This window comes from Oncorhynchus masou, chromosome 10, assembly GCF_036934945.1.
Source record: "Oncorhynchus masou masou isolate Uvic2021 chromosome 10, UVic_Omas_1.1, whole genome shotgun sequence".
Taxonomy (NCBI): Eukaryota; Metazoa; Chordata; class Actinopteri; order Salmoniformes; family Salmonidae; genus Oncorhynchus; species Oncorhynchus masou.
Window position 1 is genome coordinate 38712798 of NC_088221.1, and position 22665 is coordinate 38735462.

Consider the following 22665-nt stretch of genomic DNA (forward strand, 5'->3'; position numbering starts at 1 on the left):
CACAGAAAGGGAGCAACGTATCATTTTTTAAGGAACAGTTTGACTGATAATATTTGTTGTCGTTCTTGATTGTTTCAAACCATATTTGTGCTGTAGTTATTGAGGCAAAGCTTCAGTTCTTATTACTGTAGTTATTGAGGCAAAGCTTCAGTTCTTATTACTGTAGTTATTGAGGCAAAGCTTCAGTTCTTCTTACTGTAGTTATTGAGGCAAAGCTTCAGTTCTTCTTACTGTAGTTATTGAGGCAAAGCTTCAGTTCTTCTTACTGTAGTTATTGAGGCAAAGCTTCAGTTCTTCTTATTCTAAATGAGCCCAATGTCTGACTTTTCCTTGTCTTTATCTTGCAGCTCAAGTACCATGAGGACTACAACAAGAACGTCAAGGGCCACTGGTGTGAGACGCCTTACATTGAGGTGGCCGTTGCCAGGGTAGCTATGGACAACCTCAGCAATGTAAGAGCCCACTATCATGTAGCATATGATTAGTTATTGGCGTGGTGACATAACATTATGTTCATTAAATCATAACACATTTAATATCTATATTTAATCCATTTGTCTTTTTTCATTTCAGAAAATGTACACGGCTGCGTATGAGGACATAAAAGACCAAATCAATTTTATGCAAACCGAGACGCCAGAATACAAACAGCACAAGAAGGCTGGTCACGCTGCTAGCTCGGTGAGTCTATAAGCCCTCAGAGGGACATAAAGGAGAACACACACACGACACTCACACAAAAACACACTCACACACACACACATCAAACCAACTAATCAACCAACCAAACAGCCACCTACTGCTTCTCTCAGAGAAAGGAAGCAGGGTAAGTGAGTGTATTTTTATAGATCCATCTGATGCGGCAGCAGGCAGATAGACACACTGGGTTGACCTGTGACCTTGTCTGATCAGAGCGTCAGTCAAAACCATGACTCTTTTGTCACGCAGACAACAGGATGTGTCCACACATGTTCCACACATGTTCCACACTCAGATAAATTACGACAAATAGTTGCCTTGTCTTGTCAGACAGTAGTTGAAAGACATTTAGGCAATGCCGTAGCTAGTAACAAAACTCTAGCTTTCGTGAAGGAGTCTCTGTTTATTAGCACTTATCAATCAAATGTAAACACTCTTCACACCGCGGCTTCATTCACATACCAACGCATGCTGACATGTCAATCCAGAATCTGCTATGGTGATGAGTAATCGTATTAACCTTCCCATGAATCGCTGTATCACAGTACAATTAACACATCATGTATTGACTTGTGCCCATTTTTCTCTCCTCAGATCAAATACAAGAAGGATTACGAGAACAGCAAATCGGTAGCTGACTACAACGTTCTCCCAGCCACAGACAACCCTCTGCTCAGGCAGCTGAGATATGCTGGCACCATCTTGAGTGATGTAAGTGTCTCAGTCGGGGAGACTGAACCATTGATCCAAACAGGTGTCATACTGAAATAGACAGAAGTTATGAGAGGCAGCCATTAGTTACAGAAAACCATTCATTATCCCATCCCATGTTCTAGCTGATTACAACAGTTATCTTTCATCTCCGTTCTCAACAGTCGCTACTCGTGTTTCAAATTAGCTTGTATAGTGTTTATTAGTACACTTTTAGCTAGACAGTTGGCAGTTTGTTAGACAGGGTAACGGTTTTAACAGCAGATTCCCACTAGTTAAGTGGTAACGGTGAGTAATGGGGAACCCCCTTTAACTTAATCATCATATTACTGGGGATAATTCTGACAACGTGGATGCCTGTATACTATAGTTAACCGACTGGAGGTGTAACATGACCCCAAGCACTACTTTAATGAGTCTACTTAGTTACTAGTCACTCACTATCAATTTGTGTTAAGAATTACTGTAGCTATTCACAGAACCTTATATTTGGATATAAGATCATTTTGAAGAAGTTCATTGATTGAAAGCCAAATAACTTGATTTGTATTTGAGATATATAACTCTAGTTTTAGTGTCATTATTTTCTGTTCAACATTTCTCCTCTGATCACTACCTTTGCAGAAAGTCTACAAGGCCAGCTATGAGAAATCGAGGGGGTCAAGTATCAACTACTGTGACACGCCCAAATTCAAAATGGACTCTGTTGTACAACAGTTCAGTGACGTGAGTATTCCCTTCACTGATGTTGTTGATAATGTTTTTAATGTTTTAATTGTTCAACAAATCATTGTACCGTAAGAATGGCAGCAACAAGCTTAACTGAACTTTCAAAGTGGATTTCCTTTATTCATTGTACAGTTGAAGTCGGAAGTTTACATACACTTAGGTCGGAGTCATTAAAACTCGTGTTTCAACCACTCCACAAATTTCTTGTTAACAAACTGTAGTTTTGGCAAGTCGGTCAGGACATCTACTTTGTGCATGACACAAGTCATTTTTCCAACAATTGTTTACAGACAGATTGTTTCACTCATAATTCACTGTATCACAATTCCAGTGGGTCAGAAGTTTACATACACTAAGTTGACTGTGCCTTTATCACAGCTTGCAAAATTCCAGAAAATTATGACATGGCTTTAGAAGCTTCTGATAGGCTAATTGACATCATTTGAGTCATTTGGAGGTGTACCTGTGGATGTATTTCAAGGCCTACCTTCAAACTCAGTGCCTCTGCTTGACATCACAGGAAAATCAAAATAAATCAGCCAAGACCTCAGAAAAAGATTGTAGACCTCCACAAGTCTGGTTCATCCTTGGGAGAAATTTCCAAACACCTGAAGGTACCAAGTTCATCTGTACAAACAATAGTACGCAAGTATAAACACCATGGGACCACGCAGCAGTCATACCGTTCAGGAAAGAGACGCGTTCTGTCTCCTTGAGATTAATGTACTTTGGTGCGAAAAGTGCGAATCAATCCCAGAACAACAGCAAAGGACCTTGTGAAGATGCTGGAGGAAACAGGTACAGAAGTATCTATATCCACAGTAAAACGAGTCCTGTATCAACATAACCTGAAAGGCCCTCAGCAAGGAAGAAGCCACTGCTCCAAAACCGCCATAAAAAAGTCAGACAACGGTTTGCAACTGCACATGGGGACAAAGATTGTACTTTTTGGAGAAATGTCTCTGGTCTGATAAAACAAAAATAGAACTGATTGGCCATAATGACCATGGTCATGTTTGGAGGAAAATGGGGGAGGCTTTCAAGCTGAAGAACACCATCCCAACCGTGAAGCACAGGGTTGACAGCATCATGTTGTGGGGGTGCTTTGCTGCAGGAGGGACTGGTGCACTTCACAAAATAGATGGCTTCATGAGGGAGGAGCTTGGTCACAAATGGGTCTTCCAAATGGACAATGACCCCAAGCATACTTCCAAAGTTGTGGCAAAATGGCTTAAGGAAAACAGGGTCAAGGTATTGGAGTGGCCATCACAAAGCCCTGACCTCAATCCCATAGAAAATTTGTGGGCAGAACTGAAAAAGCGTGTGCGAGCAAGGAGGCCTACAACCTGACTCAGTTACACCAGTTCTGTCAGGAGGAATGTTCCAAAATTCACCCAACTTATTGTGGGAAGCTTGTGGAAGGCTACCCGAAACGTTTGACCCAAGTTAAACAATTTAAAGGCAATGCTACCAAATACTAATTGAGTGTATGTAAACTTCTGACCCACTGGGAATATGATGAAAGAAATAAAAGCTGAATTAAATAATTCTCTCTACTATTATTCTGACATTTCACATTCTTAAAATAAAGTGGTGATTCAAACTGACCTAAGACTGGGAATGTTTACTAAGAATAAATGTCAGGAATTATTACAACTGAGTTTAAATGTATTTGGCTAAGGTGTATGTACATTTCCGACTTCAACTGTATTGTTTGAGGCAAATGGATCTTACATGGATTCATGTGTACTTCTTCCGTCCCCCCTCACAGGCACATTATAAAGACAAGTATGAGAATGAGGTGAAGGGCCACTATATTGGCAGCTATGAAGATATCTACACACAACACTGCAAGAAAATGGAGGAGATCAAGAGCGAAGTAAGTGGTGGTTTTGTCTTGTTTTCTCCTCTATTACATGGATAAGAGTAAGACATTGGGTTTGTCTTGTTTTCTTCTCTATTACATGGATAAGAGTAAGACATTGGTTTTGTCTTGTTTTCTCCTCTATTACATGGATAAGAGTAAGACATTGGTTTTGTCTTGTTTTCTCCTCTATTACATGGATAAGAGTAAGACATACATGGATAAGAGTAAGACATTGGTTTTGTCTTGTTTTCTCCTCTATTACATGGATAAGAGTAAGACATTGGTTTTGTCTTGTTTTCTCCTCTATTACATGGATAAGAGTAAGACATTGGTTTTGTCTTGTTTTCTCCTCTATTACATGGATAAGAGTAAGACATTGGTTTTGTCTTGTTTTCTTCTCTATTAAGGGAGTAGGGTGTCATTTGGGATGCACACATTGTATTTTCACTGTACGACAGGTCTGAATGATTAGAAAGTAACAGTCTTTTCTTTTGTCTTTTCAGCAAAACTACAAAGCTGATTATGAGGACATCAAGACAAGATGTTTCTATCCTCAAACCATGTCACCAGAATATGAAGCTCATAAGAAAGTTGCCCAGTGTAAAGATGTAAGGAAATGGTGGAAACTAGAACCAGTCAGTTGCAGTATGATGAGAATGGACAATACCTTTCCATTGAACATTAGATTGACAGAATTATTTGATTTTGGTTAACATTGTCTTCATTTTGTCCTTGGTATTGATATGATATATTTAAGCAATAATGCACGAGGGGTGAGGTATATGCCCAATATACCATGGCCAAGGGTTGTTCTTGTGCACAATGCAACACGGTGTGCCTGGATACAGCCCTTAGCAGTGATATATTGGTCATATACCACAAACACCTGAGGTGCTTTATTGCTATTATAAACTACTTACCAACATATTTAGAGCAGTAAAATTAACAGTTTTGTCATACCTGTGGTATACCATGGCTGTCAGTCAATCAGCATTCAGGGCTCGAACCATCCAGTTTATAAATTACATCTTTCATGTGTGTTGTTTCATTTTGCAGAAAGTGTACCGGCAACATCCGGATACGGTGAAGTTTACGCAAGTGACAGACTCGCCTGTTCAAGTGCAAGCTGCCATCAACGCCAAACAGCTGAGTGCCGTATGTATTCACCTTTTACTACAGACCAGACGATTATTAAGTTCAATATTAACTAGTTACGCTATAGAATTACAATTACATCTGTCTGTCTAGCTTAGAAAATAGGTATTTTGACCTCAGTGGGACAACCTGTTAAAAATATGTGACATCATTTTGTTAGAGTTTATGAACAAAGGCTGGAAAAGAGATGTCGGTTGAGCCGTTGCCATGACACTAAAGGTTCTTGATAGCTGTTGCTTGAAAATGTGCTCATTCATCTACACAGCACTTTTTGTGTTTGTTTATTTAACCTTCATTTAACTGGGCAAGTCAGTTAAGAACACATTCTTATTTACAATGACAGCCTACCCTGGCCAAACCCGGACAACGCTGGATCAATTGTGCGCCTCTCTATGGGACTCCCAATCACGTCCAGTTGTGATACAGCCTGGATTCGAAACAGGGTGTCTGTCTGTAGTGACGCCTCTAGCATTGCCAAGTCGCAGTTGTAAATGAGAACTTGTTCTCAACTGGCCTACCTGGTTAAATAAAGGTGAAATTAAAAAAAAAAAAAATTTAAAAAATTAGATGCTGTGCCTTAGACCGCTGCGCCACTCTGGAACCCCACATAACCCAGCTGTCTTCCTGCAAACGCCATGGAAACCAGAGAGCCCTATCTCTCTCTCTGTAGTATTAATAGCAACATGCGTTCAGTCTGATGAAAATAACCCCTAGTCTCATGAGAGGAGGGGGGGCTGACAGTTGAGACGACTCTTGGCTTCCTACTCCTCACAGACAGGCAGCACTGCCCTCTAGGGGTGTGAAACAATCCTGGTAGTACTCATCTAGTTCACAAGGAGTCACTATAGCTTTACTCAGCTCTATGCACTGCCAACAGTACATTTTATCTGACTGTGCTGTATTTTCATGTGTATTCATGTGGTTCTTCCTCTGTTTTCCAGCTCAACTATCACGCAGCGTATGAGTTGGATAAATTTAAGTGTGCCCTGCCCCCAGACTACCCCTTCTTCATCCAGTCCAGAGCCAATGCATATAACCTTAGTGATGTAAGTGCAATTCTGTTGATGATAATGTAGGTCATGTTCTGTTGGTGATTATGTAGAAAATTTTATTTTTGTGATAATGTTCTGGTGATGATACTGCAGATAATGTTCTGTCGATGATACTGTAGATAATGTTTTTAATTGAATTTGTTATAAGGTTATTAGAAAATTCTGTGCTTGTATTGACATAATTTCACAGTCATTGTATTCGGTTATTGTTGACCCTCATTGGATAAACCCTGCTGATCTTTAATTGTATGATACTAATATCCTAAATGTATTCATTCCCTCTGTGCAGAGCTGTTATAGGCATGAGTGGGAGAACGTGAAAGCCAAGCAGTTCGAGGTCAAGGGTGATGCTATCTCGATCCTTGCAGCCCGTGCCCACACAAACATAGCGAGTGATGTGAGTAGGCATGCACTGAAATTAACATCTACACATACATGTAATGTTATTGTTCACACTGATCATTGCTGACTGTTTCCTTTTGTATCCTGTGTAGTAAAGGCCTTGACATGCTCTTTGCCCTCAGGTCAAATACAAGAAGGAATTTGAGAAAAACAAGGGAAAGATGGTGGGAGCCCTCAGCATCCATGACGACCCCAAGATGCTACACTCCATACACGTGGCCAAAATCCAGAGTGATGTAAATAATTTTCCTTCCCAAGGACTACAGATTAGACTACAAATTAGCTGTCTATCATAATCTGGCACATTTACAAAAATGTTAGTTAAAGTACATTGTCCCTGTCAAATAAACCTAATAAAGTCAATTCCACTGAGTTTTGGTATAAAACAGAAAGATGAGGACTGTGCCTGTCAGTGTGAAAGGGCTATTAGGGCTCACTGTGACTCATCTCAACTTTATATTAAGTAAACACTTTTTTGTCATGGAGAGAATGTCGTGCCTCACCTTCTAATTGTCTCAAACTCTCTCCACAGCGTGAGTACAAGAAGAACTACGAGAAGACAAAGACCAAGTACATCACCACGTTGGACATGATGTCCAACACCCTGGCCAAGAAGTCCCAGGGTATCGCCAGCATGGCCGGCTATAGGACCATCCACAACCGCTACCTCCTTCCTCATGACGCCATGTCCCTGGACCTGGCCAAGAAGGCCAACATCATCCAGAGTGACGTAAGATTGATCTGATGGATTGATCAAATTGATTGCTTGATTGGTCTAATAGATTAATTGATTTGTTTATTCATGTGTTCATTAATTGATTGGTTTGGTTTTATCCTAGTAAACATCTGGGGGAAAGGTTATAATAGCATTGCAGCATTATACACAGTGTAAATATAATGAAAGTTATTCTCACACTACTTTATGACTCCTTCCTTCACTACAGTATGAATACCATTCAGACTACAACAACTCCACCAAGGGCTCTGGTTGGGTCGCCTTTGGCTCCATGGAAGTGGAGAAGGCCAAGAAAGCTGGAGATATCCTCAATGAGGTAGCTACCACTACACGATCTAGTTTAATATACCGGTCTGTTTGTCATAATGCAGTAAATACACAGGAAGCCGTACTCACCAGAGCTCTCACAATAGAAACAGCATTAGTTGTAATATATTTTGAATTGTGTAAAGTCTTTTCTCGCCTTGACAATTTAAAAACACATCAAAATTGGTTTAATCTGCTTTGACATAATATTTGTACCCTTGATCCTCCACTTCAGAGAAAGTACCGTCAGCACCCAGACACTGTCCCCTTCACCTCCATCGCTGATCACCCCGTCATGATGCAGGCCCAGGTCAACCAGATAATGAGGAGTGATGTGAGTTTTATTGCATGATAGTATGGACATTGTGATCTGTCTTCATTTCCGAACACAGATTCATCTCAGTGCTGGATGAAAAAGCTATTTCAACTGAGCTTCTGTGTCGAGTAAACTGGGTAATTCATGAAGGTTACGTGCTGTATTCAACTTAGTACAAATCTGAAACTTTCATTTCTTTCATTTCTGTGGATGGAAAACCTATTTTAGGGTTTGTGTAGCTACTAATTTGAATGAGTATTCTTCTTCCCTTGCAGCTTCACTACAAGAAGGGTCTTGAGGAGATCCACCAGAAGTACTCGCTGCCCCATAATGACCCCCAGTTCCTTCAGGCCAAATGCAACGCCTACAACATCAGCAAGGTATTGTTGACCAAGACTGATAACTTGTGCCTTATATTCATATTTAATTTAATGAATTATCAAATGTATTATCGTGTTATCGTCGCCTGCCCACTACTCTACAGTGTTTAGACATCTTTCCTCTCAATGCTGCTGTGCCTTCTTGGGTGTACGGTACATGCATTTACTGTGTTATATTAGTGTCTCATGGAAATAGTGTATTCATTTACCGTATTGGTTTATTTCAGAACTACTACAAGCAGAGCTGGGAGGAAACCATTGCAAAGGGCTACGACATGAGGCCAGATGCTATCTCTGTCATCCATGCTAAGCACGGCAGACACATTGCCAGTGATGTAAGTACACAATAAATTGCCAGGACAACATCAAATCAAATCGAATTTGTTTGGTTGCATACCCATATTTAGCAGATATTTAGCGAAATGTTTGTGTTCCTAGCTCCAACAGTGCAGTAATATCTAACAATACACAACAATACACACACATTTTAAACGTAAATAATGGAATTAAGAAATATAGAAATATCAGGACGAGCAATGTCCTAATACAAGTATAAAGTATAAATATGTGTGTGTATATATATATATATAGATATATACACAGTGGGGCAAAAAAGTATTTAGTCAGCCACCAATTGTGCATAATATATATATATATATATAATAATATATATATATATATATATATATATATATATATATATATACAGTACTAGTCAACAGTTTGGACACACCTACTCATTCAAGGGTTTGTCTTTCTTTTACTATTTTCGACATTGTAGAACTATGAAATAACACATATGGAATCTTGTAGTAACCAAAAAGTGTTAAACAAATCAAAATATATTTTATATTTGAGATTCTTCAAATTCGCCACCCTTTGCCTTGATGACAGCTTTGCACACTCTTGGCATTCTCTCAACCAGCTTCATGAGGTAGTCACCTGGAATTTAAATTAACAGTGGTGCCTTGTTCAAAGTTCATTTTTGGAATTTCTTTCCTTCTTAATGCATTTAGGACAATCACTTATGTTGTGACAAGGTACAGCAGGGGTGGTATATACAGAAATTAGCCCTATTTGGTAAAATACCAAGTTCATATTATGGCAAGAGCAGCTCAAATAAGCAAAGAGAAACGACAGTCCATCAATACTTTAAGGCATGAAGGTCAGTCAATCTGGAACATTTCAAGCAATGATATACTGTACATATGAAGTGGGTAAAACAGTATGTTCCATTGTTAAAGTGGCCAGTGTTCCGTGACTATGTACATAGGGCAGCAGCCTCTACGGTGCATGGTAGAGTAACCAGGTGGGCACACTCTATTAAGTTCAGGGTAGGGTACTGGGTGGGGGCTATACAGTATGTAGTCCACATATAGGCTACGTTGAATAGTGTCACATCTGATTATTATTTTACTTCTTCCTTTCAGATCCAGTACAAGAAAGACTATGTGAAGGGAAAGGGCAAACAAATCGGCTGCCGCACTCTTCAGGACGACCCCTTACTGGTGCACTACATGGAGGTGGCCAGGTTGCAGAGTGACAAGAACTACAAGAAGGACTACCACAAGTCCAAGCTGAAGTTCCACTCTCCAGTTGACATGATGAGTGTTGTACATGCCAAGCACGCCTCCACAGTGCAGACCTTTGCTGGCTACAGGAAGATCCAGCACCACTACAGTCTTCTGCCTGGGGCCATGAACCTTGAGCTGGCTCGCACCATGAACACCAATGCCAGTGATGTAAGTAGTTTGACTCCTACACAGGGAAAGAACAAAAGCATTTCCCGCACTGGCCTGAAGGTCTAGTAGACTGTGATTTTCTACCAGCACAGGTTATATTCTACTAGCCCCGGTTACATTCTGCTAGCCCCGGTGACATTCTACTAGCCCCGGTTACATTCTGCTAGCCCCGGTGACATTCTACTAGCCCCGGGTTATATTCTACTATCCCCGGTTACATTCTACTCGCCCTGGTGGCATTCTACTAGCCCCTGTGACATTCTACTAGCCCCTGTGACATTCTACTAGCCCCGGTGGCATTCTACTAGCCCACATTCTACTAGCCCAGGTGACATTCTACTAGCCCAGGTGATATTCTACTAGCCCAGGTGATATTCTACTAGCCCAGGTGACATTCTACTATCCCCGGTGACATTCCACTAGCCCAGGTGGCATTCTACTAGCCCACATTCTACTAGCCCAGGTGATATTCTACTAGTCCAGGTGATATTCTACTAGCCCAGGTGACATTCTACTATCCCCGGTGACATTCTACTAGCCCAGGTGACATTCTACTAACTCAGGTGATATTCTACTAGCCCAGGTGATATTCTACTAGCCCAGGTGATATTCTACTAGCCCAGGTGATATTCTACTAGCCCATGTGACATTCTACTAGCCCAGGTGATATTCTACTAGCCCAGGTGATATTCTACTAGCCCAGGTGATATTCTACTAGCCCAGGTGATATTCTACTAGCCCAGGTGACATTCTACTAGCCCAGGTGACATTCTACTAGCCCATGTGACATTCTACTAGCCCAGGTGATATTCTACTAGCCCAGGTGACATTCTACTAGCCCAGGTGATATTCTACTAGTCCAGGTGATATTCTACTACTAATCTGTGCCATGCTGTATTTGAAAAGACAACATTTCACTTGCCTGGAAGGGTATGTCAGGCACATTTTCTACTAGCCTGATTTGAAAAAAACTTCAACTTGTAAGTTGTAATGCTGCATCTTTGGTTTTGACAGTAGTGGCAATTTGCAGCATTTCTCACATGGTTTCCTCCCCTTGCCGGATGCAGGTGAACTACAAAGCGGACTGGGAGAACTCTGTGAAGGGAACTGGCTGGATCCCCATCGGATCCATTCCTGTGGAGCTAGCCAAGCAGGCCGGGGCTGTTCTGGATGAGCACAAGTACAGGCAGCACCCTGAAAACTTTAAATTCACCAGCAAGATGGACGGCATGAATATGGAGCTGTGCAAGCATAACCAAAAGATCATGAATGTTGTGAGTAGTAGAAACCTACTGTGACTTACTAGAAAGGCCACCAATCAGATATCTAGTTGTCCATTGAATTGAATTTGTCTATTTAATGTGTTTTTTTTTTAAATGTCTTGTTTGTGTTGCACCAAATTGAATTGAACTGATCTGAACAAAACTGCTGATTGAAATATATGGTGTTATGGTGTTATTTTTTTGCAGCAAGAATATAAAGCCAGTGGAGAGAAGTTCCTGCACACCTACAATCTCCCTGCAGATGCACCAGAGTTTATGCAAGCCAAATACAACGCTGTCAACATCAGCAAGGTTGGTTACATGTTGATCACAGTCCATTCTATTATACAACTATGCTATTATACACATTCAATACCCATACATATTAATTATCCATGCCATGTGCCTGTATTACTATATAGTTGGTTATATGATGAATGATCACAGAACTGTTAGCCATTTTTGTAATTCTATCAGTAACTTACTATATAAACTGAATACATTAGATTACCATAAAATGCACAGTAAAATACTGTAAATGTTCTTTACAGTATTAATTATGGTGTATTGTGGGAAAATGTTGTGGGCGGGGAAAGAGTCTCTGTTAATGAACATATTTTAAAGCGTCCCATGTAAGAGCCTATATTTGTTGCATCTGTGATTGAGAATGCTGTACCTCCACAGAATACGGTAATATACTGTATTTTAGGAATTCTACAAACCTTGTCCTGAAACTCGACAGTAACTTACTGGCCAATTGCTGCCAGTAATTTACTGTAATTCACAATACAGTACCATCTGACATTTCTGGAGTGCCAGAATCCTTTTGAACTCTATTGGGTGCAAGGTATTGTTGTTTCTCGCTCATATTTTGAGGCAGGTTTTGTAAGAGGCTTTATTTTTTTGTACCCGTTAGTGAGAGTGCTGTAACAATTTAAGTTACATGTGGTAGTAATTCCCTAACCATTAAATGTATATAGGGAACAGATCACGGTGGTAGGGGGTCTTAAACCTTTTAATGGTTGAATATTTACCCATGTCCATTTGATCTGTTTTGCCCTGTAATCACAGCCAGTTGGGAAGCCTTTGTTTAGGCCTCTAGTAATGCAGATGACATAACTTACCTAGTACTCTGTAATATGGAAATGCCTACGGCCAACCAGCTTGCTCTGGAAGTCAGTTGCAGGAGAGTAGAGTGATGTAAACACGTGCACTTTTATTTTAGTTCCAAAAACGAGAGCACTACATAAATCAAATGCGCTCAAAACACTGAACATAACAAAAGTAAAGCGCGTAATAAAACACCACAATAACATGAAACAATTACACGCGAAACATGATGGGAAACAGAGGGTTACAAGTAGATTGATTGGGGAAATGAAAACCAGGTGTGTATGGAAACAAGACAAGACAAATGGAGATATGAAAAATGGAGTGGTGATGGCTAGAAGGCCGGTGACTTCGATTGCCAAACGCCGCCCGAACAAGGAGAGGAGCCGAATTCGGCGAAAGTCGTGACGGTACCTCCCCCACCCCCTTGACGCGCGGCTCCAGCCAACACCAGCCTCGAAGACGACCCGGAGGACGAGGCGCAGGGCGATCCAGCCGGCGACGGGGAAACTCCCACAGCAGTTCAGGAGCCAAAACATCTGCAACCGGAACCCAGCACCTCTCCTCCGGCCCGTACCCCTTCCACTCCACGAGGTACAGAAGGCCCCCCGCCCAATGCCTTGAATCCAGGATGGAATGAACGATGTACGCCGGGGGCCCTTCGATGTCCAAAGGGGGCGGAGGAACCTCCCGCACCTCAGATTCCTGGAGTGGGCCAGCCACCACTGGCCTGAGGAGAGACACATGGAACGAGGGGTTAATACGATAATCAGAGGAAGCTGTAATCTGTAACATACCTTGTTCACCCTCCTCAGGACTTTAAATAGCCCCACAAACCACGGACCCAGCTTCCGGCAGGGCAGGCGGAGGGGCAGGTTACGGGTTGATAGCGAGACCCGGTGCGAACCCCGGGGTCTCACTGCGGTGAAGGTCCGCGCTGGCTTTCTGGCGACCCGCGGCTCGCTGGAGAGAGATGCGGGCGGCCTCCCATGTCTCCTCTGCGCGCTTAAACCAGTCGTCCACTGCAGGAGTCTCGGTCTGACCCTGATGCCACGGTGCCAGAACCGGCTGGTAACACAATACGCACTGAAAGGGGGAGAGGTTAGTGGAGGAGTAGCAAAGCAAGTTCTGTGCCATCCCGGCCCTAACCCTAGACACTGTCGTTGGTGAAAACCCCAGGAGGATGGCTGTTTCTGAGATACTGGAGCCTACGCGCCTGGCACCGACGATCATACCACGCTCAAAGTCGCTTAGGTCAATCAAACAGTAACTAAATGCCTGTCTGCCTGCTTTATCTAGCAAGCCACGGCCACCTGACTCACTGTCTGTAGGAGCTAACCATTTTTGTGTACTGGGTGGTGTACCTAATAAACTGGCTACTGAGTGTGTATATAATTTTGAATGCTTTTAAATGCACTTAATATACACATATTCATTGACCATTTTGCATTAATTGAAATGTGCTCATGACTGTAAGTAATGTGTTTACTTCTCGTTGTCCTCATCACAGAACTATTACACATACGCTCACCGTCAAGACATTCTCAAAGGACACCAGGTGAAGGCAGATGCCATCCCCATCCTCGCTGCCAGGGCCTGCACTAATATTGCCAGCAATGTACGTATGAATTGGAAGGAAGTGGAAGAATTGGAAGGAATTGGAAATCTGTATTTGGGTTTATTGGTCATAATTGACCATAATCATGACATGTTATTTGTGGTACTTACATTCATCATTGTATTTCCTGTACAGTACAAGTATAAGCTGGCGTACGAGAAGGGAAGAGGCAAGCATGTCGGCTTCCGCAATGTTAAGGACGACCCCTTGCTGGTGCACTACATGGAGGTGGCTAAAATGCAGAGTGAGCAGAACTACAAGAAAGACTACCACAAGTCAAAGCTGAAGTATCACTCTCCAGTTGACATGATGAGTCTTGTGCATGCTAAGCACGCCTCCGCAGCACAGACCTTTGCTGGCTACAGGAAGAGCCTTCACAACTACACTCTTCTCCCTGAGGCTATGCCTATTCAGCTGGCTCACACCATGATGGAGATCCAGAGCAACGTGAGTTCATTTCAATACCTGATACCTGCCCTGATATCTGTCCTGATACCTGTCCTTATACCTGTCCTGTTCTTTTACCTGTCCTGATACCTACATGTCCTGTCCTGATACCTACCCTGATACCTGTTCTAATACCTGTTGTGATACATTTCCTGTTTCCCTGTGTGTCTCTACAGAACGCCTACAAGTCCGACTACAACAACATGTACAAGGGTTCTGGCTGGGTTCCTATTGGCTCTATGCAGGTAGAGTTGGCTAAGACAGCCATGGCAGCCCGAGATGAGCAAGGCTACCGTGTGCACCCCAGCACCCTGAAGTTCACCAGTCTGACTGGCCAGATGAGCATGGCCCTTGCCATGACCAACACTAAGCTACTTGATGATGTAAGAAAAAACAACTTGGTTTATCGTTTATTAGGATCAAATGTGAGTATTTATTCCCTAATATGGATGTTGAATGTGATTACCTGTTTCTGTCTCTCTTTGAAGGCTTCATACAGAGCATCTGGCGAGAAGTTCAAGCACACCTACAACCTGCCTGCAGACAGCCCCCAGTTCCTCCAGGCCAAGTGCAACGCTCAGACCATGAGCGAGGTCAGTACACAAGCACACACACAGACACATACATACACTCACACACACATACATACACTCACACAAAAACACACACACAAACACACACACACAGTCTCAATTTCTCTTGCATTTTAAAGATGTACAAGTTTTGCGATGTTTGACTGTGTTTGACTGGTTTCTTTGTTTCCTTCTAGTCTCACTACAAGCACAAGTGGATGGAAGATATTGCCAAAGGATACGACATGAAGCCAGATGCTATCTCTGTCATCCATGCTAAGCACGGCAGACATATTGCCAGTGATGTAAGGACACAATAAACCTGTTTTTCTAAAGTGATCTATCTGGATTTCACAGATTAAACACATAGAAATAGAATGAATACAACGGATGAATCATCAATGTTATTATTTTAACCTTTATTTAACTAGGCAAATCAATTCAAAACAAAGTCTTATTTACAATGACAGCCTACCAAAAGGGCAAAGGGCATTTTGTGGTGACCGGTGTTTGGATAAAAAATAAGAATGTAGGACAAAACACACATCGGGCATTCTTCTTACCGAACCACATGGCCTTTGTTTTAGAGATGTTCAGAACAAGGATAAGGGCAGAGAAAGTTTGTTGGACACTAAGAAATCTTTGTTGTAGAGCGTTTACCAAAGAATCAGAGGAAGTGCTAGCTAAGTATAATACTGTATCATCTACATATAAATGGATGAGAGAGCTTCCTACTGCCTGAGCTATGTTGTTGATGTAAATTGAGAAGAGCGTGGTGCCTAGGATGGAGCCTTGGGGTACTCCCTTGGTGAAAGGCAGTGGCTGTGACAGCAGATGTTCTAACTTTACACACTGCAGAGAGCGGTAGTGAAAGAGGTAGTTAGCAAACCAGGCCTAAGACCCCTCAGAGACACCAATAGTCCTTAGCTGACCCACAAGAATGGAATGGTCTAGTGTATCAAAAGCTTTGGCCAAGTCAATAAAATAGCAGCACAACATTGCTTAGAATCAAGAGCAGTTGTGACATTCTTCAGGACCTTTAAGGTTGCAGTGACACATCCATAACCTATGTGGAAATCAGATTTCATACCAGAGAGAACACTATAGACATCAAGATAGCCAGTCAGTTGATTATTGACACATTTTTCCAACATTTTTTATTAACAGAGCGAAATAGAAATTGGCCTGTAACAGTTAGGATCAGCTTGATCTCCCCCTTTAAATAAAGGACGTACCGTGGCTGTGTTCCAGACACTGGGAACCTCCCCAGAGAGGTTGTACCTTTATTTAACTAGGCAAGTAAGTTAAGAACAAATTCTTATTTTCAATGACCGTCATTGAAAACAAGAATATGTTCTTAACTGACTTGCCTGGTTAAATAAAGGTAAAATAAATAAAAATTAAATGACGGCCTAGGAACAGTGGGTTAACTGCCTGTTCAAGGTGCAAAACAACAGATTTGTACCTTGTCAGCTCAGGGATTTGAACTTGCAACCTTTTGGTTACTAGTCCAACGCTCTAACCAGTAGGCTACCCTGCCGCCCCTTAAAGAAGAAAGGATCTAAACCATCTGACCCAGATGTTTTTTGGGGGTCAAGTTTAAGGAGCTCCTTTAGCACCTAGAAGGAGTAGAAGGACTGGGAGATGAGGATGGGCAAGGAGGCATGGCTGAGTCAAATAGGAATCCTGACTTAATGAAGTGGTGATTAAAGAAATCAGCCATATGCTCCTTGTCAGTAACAACCACATCATCAACATTAACGGACATGGGCAGCTATGAGGAGCTATGAGGAGGAGTGTTTACATTTACATTCTAGTAATTTAGCAGACGCTCTTATCCATAGCGACTTACAGTAGTGAGTGCATACATTTTCATACTTGTCTCCAGGTCTTATTCTCCAGATCTTTGATCTTTCACCGTTTTCCAGAACTTCTTGGGGTTAGACCCACAGAGAGAGAACTGCTTCTTAAAGTAACTAACTTCGGCCTTCTGGAAAGCCTGAGTTCACTTATTTCTCATTTGCCTGAACGAGAGCCAGTCAGCATGACTATTTGAGTGCCAAGTCTTTTGCCAAATGATGTTCTTGATGTGGAGTAACTCTGCCAGATCACGGTCGAACCAGGGGCTGAACCTGTTTTTAATTCTCATTTCATTATGGGGGAGTGCTTGTTAACAATACCTCTGACTTGAATAGGGATTCCTGTTCTATTCATTGTATTTATATGCATTTAATCCTATCCGCTAGGCAAAATCCAGATAGATCACTTTTGAAAAACTGGGCCCAGGAGGACAGAAAGAGCTATACAGTATGTAGTCCACAACAGTGTTGCTACGTCCGATAGTGTCGGATTGTCTGATTATTATTTTACTTCTTCCTTTCAGATCCAATACAAGAAAGACTATGTGAAGGGAAAGGGCAAACAAATCGGCTGCCGCACTCTTCAGGACGACCCCTTACTGGTGCACTACATGGAGGTGGCCAGGTTGCAGAGTGACAAGAACTACAAGAAGGACTACCACAAGTCCAAGCTGAAGTTCCACTCTCCAGTTGACATGATGAGTCTTGAACACGCTAAGCACGCCTCCACAGTGCAGACCTTTGCTGGCTACAGGAAGATCCAGCACCACTACACTCTTACTGCTGACTCCATGAACCTTGCATTGGCTCGCACCATGAATGCCAGTTCCAGTGACGTGAGTATTGTTCATGTGACTTCGGCCTAGTCGTAGGGGTGTTTTCTGTTAACACGCTTGTGGGTGTCAAATACTTCATTCATTTGTGTTTGGTTCATTCCCCAGTTTGAGTACAAGTCTGACTGGAACAACTCTGTGAGAGGAACAGGATGGATTCCTATTGGCTCATTGCCGGTGGAACTTGCAAAGGTTGGCGGGGACATCCAGAGTGAACAAAAGTACCGTACACACCCCTCTAAATTCCAGTTCAAGAAGCTGATGGACTCTATGGACATTGTCCTGGCCACTGACAACAACAAGATCATGAACAAGGTACACTATGAACCATAACGCCATATTTGAAATTAAAAACACATAGTTTAAAATGTGATGTTTTCTCATTTGTCCTAATGTTATAATTGATTTGTGTTTGTACCAATGACATTGCAGCAAGAATACACCAAACAATGGCACAATGACAAGCTCACAGTCCATGTGATGCCAGATGCCCCTGAAATTGTCCTGGCGAAGGCTAATGCTATCAACATGAGTCAGGTAAGGCTACCCTTTTCAAGCATGTAGGTTACCCTAAAAATATTCCTCTTTGTAATGCATCATGCTTTTGCTATATAACTTTGAAATATCTCTTGGAATTTGAATTATTTAGCAAATGTTATTTTTGGTCATATTTTAATAAATTGTTTCTCCTCCGTTCCAGAAAATCTACAAAGCAGGCCTGGCGAAGATGTATAAGAAGGGTTACGATCTGAAGGTTGATGCCATCGCCATTCAGGCTGCCAAGCAGGGCACCAAAATCGCCAGTGACGTGAGTGACTCAGACCAGCAATAAAAGGCTTTAAAACCATTTTACAATCTGCTCCAACCTCTGTATGTATGCATGTGTATCGGAGGCGTTGGGATAAAGCAGAAGTAGAATTTCCGTTGGACCTTGTATACCTAAGTAATCTTCATCAAAGCTAAATATTCGTCCTGGGAATAATAAACAGTTGTTGTTTATTTACACAGTACAAGTACAAGCTGAGTCACCGGATGAATAGGGGAAAACAAGTGGGCTGCCGCACTCTTCAGGACGACCCCTTACTGGTGCACTACATGGAGGTGGCCAGGTTGCAGAGTGACAAGAACTACAAGAAGGACTACCACAAGTCCAAGCTGAAGTTCCACTCTCCAGTTGACATGATGAGTGTTGTACATGCCAAGCACGCCTCCACAGTGCAGACCTTTGCTGGCTACAGGAAGATCCAGCACCATTACACTGTGCTTTCTGATGCCATGAACGTGGAGTTGGCTAAGCAGATGCAGACAATCGCCAGTGATGTAAGTATTATTTGACTCATAATACTATAAAAACAAACAGAACAACAAAACATGTTTTAGTATACTATACATTTTTTCTCTCATAATTATTTAACCATTCCCAGGTTCTGAACTGTTAAGACACATCTGAATCTGTGAGAAAAGTTTGGTTATGTTATCGACTTTTTACTGCAGAATCTGTACAAAAGTGACTATGAGACAAGCGTCAAAGGCACAGGATGGATTCCCATTGGTTCTCTGGATGTAGAGAGAGCCAAAACAGCTGGCCTGATTGGCAGTGAGAAACTGTACCGCCAACACCCCAGCAGCTTTAAGTTTACCAAGGACATGCACTCCATGGACGTCATCCTGGCCAATGCTAACAATGCAATCATGAACAAGGTATCTACTGTATCTACTGAATGTCTATGCACATATGTGAACTGTATATATTATAATGTATACAATACAAATACATGCTAATACATCAAAACAATAAGAAGTGTATCTGTCTTATAGCAAACGTACGTTGACGCCTGGAATAAGGATAAGACCTGTGTCCACATCATGCCAGACTCAATGGAGGTGGTGTTGGCCAGAGCCAACAAGATCAACTGCAGTGCTGTGAGTCATACCTTCCACACCTTATTGTAGTGTTCATTTAGGCTGCATTGTCCTAATTCATTCAAAACGTGTTTTTTATTCCTCCTGTACAGTCACTATATAAGCTTGCCAATGAACAGGACAAGAAGAAGGGTTATGACCTGCGCAATGATGCTATTGCAATCCTGGCAGCCAAACAGGGCACATCCATTGCTAGCGATGTAAGTGAAAAACTGTCTATTGAATAAATGGTGTGTGAACTTCAGCATTTGAATGACACCTAACTATCTCAATTTAATTTATTTAGTTCAAATACAAGGCTGGCTACCGTAAGCAGGTTGGCCACCACATTGGAGCCCGCTGTGTCGAGGAAGACCCTCTGCTCATGCTGGCTATTAACTCAGCCAAGATTGCCAGTGATGCTCTGTACAAGAAGGACTTCCACCAGTCCAAGACCAAGTTCCATCTCCCATTGGACATGATGGCCTTTGAGTTGGCCAAGAAGAACCAGATCCAGGTCAACCACGCCAAATATGTAACTCGACTGCACAACTGGACCTGTCTGCCAGACTCCACTGATGTTGTCCATGCCAGACATGTCTATGACATAGCAAGTGATGTAAGTATGAATTAACTAGATCATGTTTTTCCAGTGTAACTGTCTTTATTCCATCCATTTTGACCATTGTGGTGTTGTTGTGTCTAGGCTGTGTATAAGGCTGAACTAAAGAGCCTGCAAGGTATCGGATGGGTTCCCATCGGCTCACTTGATGTTGAGAAGGCAAAGAAAGCCGCCGATGTCCTGAGTGAGAAGCTGTATCGTCAGCACCCAAGCAACTTCAAGTTCACCAGCTCAGTTCAAGACATTGGAATGGTTTTGGCTAAACAAAATAATGATAATGCCAACAAGGTATTTGACTAACTGGTATATCTTTATTCATCATTTGCCTTTGAATGTTTCTCCTGGTAGATGATATTCAAATAATGATTCCATCATTTAAACCTGCTTTAAGGTAATCTGATCTCCCCTATGGATTATATTTCAGCCATTTATATGAATAGGCGCTTCACGCAGTTAGTTTGAACTTGTAACTCATTATTGCAGCAAGCTTATACTGAGGCCTGGGAGAAGGACAAGATTAAGAACCACATTATGCCAGATGCGATGGACATTGTTTTGGCCAATGCAAACAAGTCCAACTACAGTTGGGTAAGTAACTGATAGCACAAAGGTAACCCTCTTGATGAATGTAAACATTTGTAAAAATAAATAAATAAAAACAACATTGTTTTTGTTTAGTTTTTCATGTAAAATGTGTTGTGATTTTGTTAAATTTACTTTAAATGATTTGTGATTTGATTTTAAATACCCATGTCTATGGATTTTTTTCTCATACAGAACCAATACAGGAAAGCAATGATAGAGGATAAGAAGAAGGGATATGATTTGCGCAATGATGCCATTGCTGTCATCGCAGCCAAGCACGGCAGGGAAATTATCAGTGATGTAAGTACATTGAACATCTATCCATCATAAGCGATTCCATTTCTTTACTATTTCATGACACAATATATCAAATGTACATCTGTAAAATAAAACTTCCTCAACACTGCCATTTCATACTTGCCTTCTGTAGCACAAGTACAAGACTGGCTACCGTAAGCAGATTGGCCACCACATTGGAGCCCGCTGTGTCGAGGAAGACCCTCTGCTCATGCTGGCTATTAACTCAGCCAAGATTGCCAGTGATGCTCTGTACAAGAAGGACTTCCACCAGTCCAAGACCAAGTTCCATCTCCCATTGGACATGATGGCCTTTGAGTTGGCCAAGAAGAACCAGATCCAGGTCAACCACGCCAAATATGTAACTCGACTGCACAACTGGACCTGTCTGCCAGACTCCACTGATGTTGTCCATGCCAGACATGTCTATGACATAGCAAGTGATGTAAGTATGAATGAACTAGATCATGTTTTTCCAGTGTAACTGTCTTTATTCCATCCATTTTGACCATTGTGGTGTTGTTGTGTCTAGGCTGTGTATAAGGCTGAACTAAAGAGCCTGCAAGGTATCGGATGGGTTCCCATCGGCTCACTTGATGTTGAGAAGGCAAAGAAAGCCGCCGATGTCTTGAGTGAGAAGCTGTATCGTCAGCACCCAAGCAACTTCAAGTTCACCAGCTCAGTTCAAGACATTGGAATGGTTTTGGCTAAACAAAATAATGATAATGCCAACAAGGTATTTGACTAACTGGTATATCTTTATTCATCATTTGCCTTTGAATGTTTCTCCTGGTAGATTATATTCAAATAATGATTCCATAATTTAAACCTGCTTTAAGGTAATCTAATCTCCCCTACTTTGGATTATATTTCAACCAATTATATGAATAGGCGCTTCACGCAGTTAGTTTGAACTTGTAACTCATTATTGCAGCAAGCTTATACTGAGGCCTGGGAGAAGGACAAGATCAAGAACCACATTATGCCAGATGCGATGGACATTGTTTTGGCCAATGCAAACAAGTCCAACTACAGTTGGGTAAGTATCTGATTGCACAAAGGTAACCCTCTTGATGAATGTAAACATTTCTAAAAAATAAAATAAAAACGTATTGTTTTTGTTTAGTTTTTCATGTAAAGTGTGTTGTGATTTTTTAAAATTTACTTTAAATGATTTGTGATTTGATTTTAAATACCCATGTCTATGGATTTTTTTTCTCATACAGAACCAATACAGGAAAGCAATGATAGAGGATAAGAAGAAGGGATATGATTTGCGCAATGATGCCATTGCTGTCATCGCAGCCAAGCACGGCAGGGAAATTATCAGTGATGTAAGTACATTGAACATCTATCCATCATAAGCGATTCCATTTCTTTACTATTTCATGACACAATATATCAAATGTACATCTGTAAAATAAAGACTTCCTCAACACTGCCATTTCATACTTGCCTTCTGT

At 41.7% G+C, this 22665-nt stretch overlaps 1 protein-coding gene across 1 annotated transcript in view; it reads left to right on the forward strand.

The window, feature by feature from the left end:
* Positions 1-22665, forward strand: part of LOC135547595 (nebulin-like) — a 94792-nt gene that overhangs the window by 10461 nt on the left and 61666 nt on the right. The window contains exons 8-46 of the mRNA XM_064976739.1: positions 348-452; positions 574-681; positions 1294-1410; positions 2035-2136; positions 3911-4018; positions 4510-4614; positions 5063-5161; positions 6103-6207; positions 6503-6610; positions 6738-6851; positions 7148-7345; positions 7560-7667; positions 7893-7991; positions 8249-8353; positions 8581-8688; positions 9784-10095; positions 11163-11369; positions 11565-11669; positions 13978-14085; positions 14221-14532; positions 14709-14915; positions 15021-15125; positions 15302-15409; positions 17488-17799; positions 17905-18111; positions 18229-18333; positions 18497-18604; positions 18805-19116; positions 19291-19497; positions 19615-19719; positions 19812-19919; positions 20006-20317; positions 20405-20608; positions 20804-20908; positions 21098-21205; positions 21336-21647; positions 21735-21938; positions 22137-22241; positions 22429-22536. Of these exons, the coding sequence (XP_064832811.1) occupies positions 348-452; positions 574-681; positions 1294-1410; positions 2035-2136; positions 3911-4018; positions 4510-4614; positions 5063-5161; positions 6103-6207; positions 6503-6610; positions 6738-6851; positions 7148-7345; positions 7560-7667; positions 7893-7991; positions 8249-8353; positions 8581-8688; positions 9784-10095; positions 11163-11369; positions 11565-11669; positions 13978-14085; positions 14221-14532; positions 14709-14915; positions 15021-15125; positions 15302-15409; positions 17488-17799; positions 17905-18111; positions 18229-18333; positions 18497-18604; positions 18805-19116; positions 19291-19497; positions 19615-19719; positions 19812-19919; positions 20006-20317; positions 20405-20608; positions 20804-20908; positions 21098-21205; positions 21336-21647; positions 21735-21938; positions 22137-22241; positions 22429-22536 (6075 nt within the window). The remainder of the gene's footprint in view (positions 1-347; positions 453-573; positions 682-1293; positions 1411-2034; positions 2137-3910; positions 4019-4509; positions 4615-5062; positions 5162-6102; positions 6208-6502; positions 6611-6737; positions 6852-7147; positions 7346-7559; positions 7668-7892; positions 7992-8248; positions 8354-8580; positions 8689-9783; positions 10096-11162; positions 11370-11564; positions 11670-13977; positions 14086-14220; positions 14533-14708; positions 14916-15020; positions 15126-15301; positions 15410-17487; positions 17800-17904; positions 18112-18228; positions 18334-18496; positions 18605-18804; positions 19117-19290; positions 19498-19614; positions 19720-19811; positions 19920-20005; positions 20318-20404; positions 20609-20803; positions 20909-21097; positions 21206-21335; positions 21648-21734; positions 21939-22136; positions 22242-22428; positions 22537-22665) is intronic.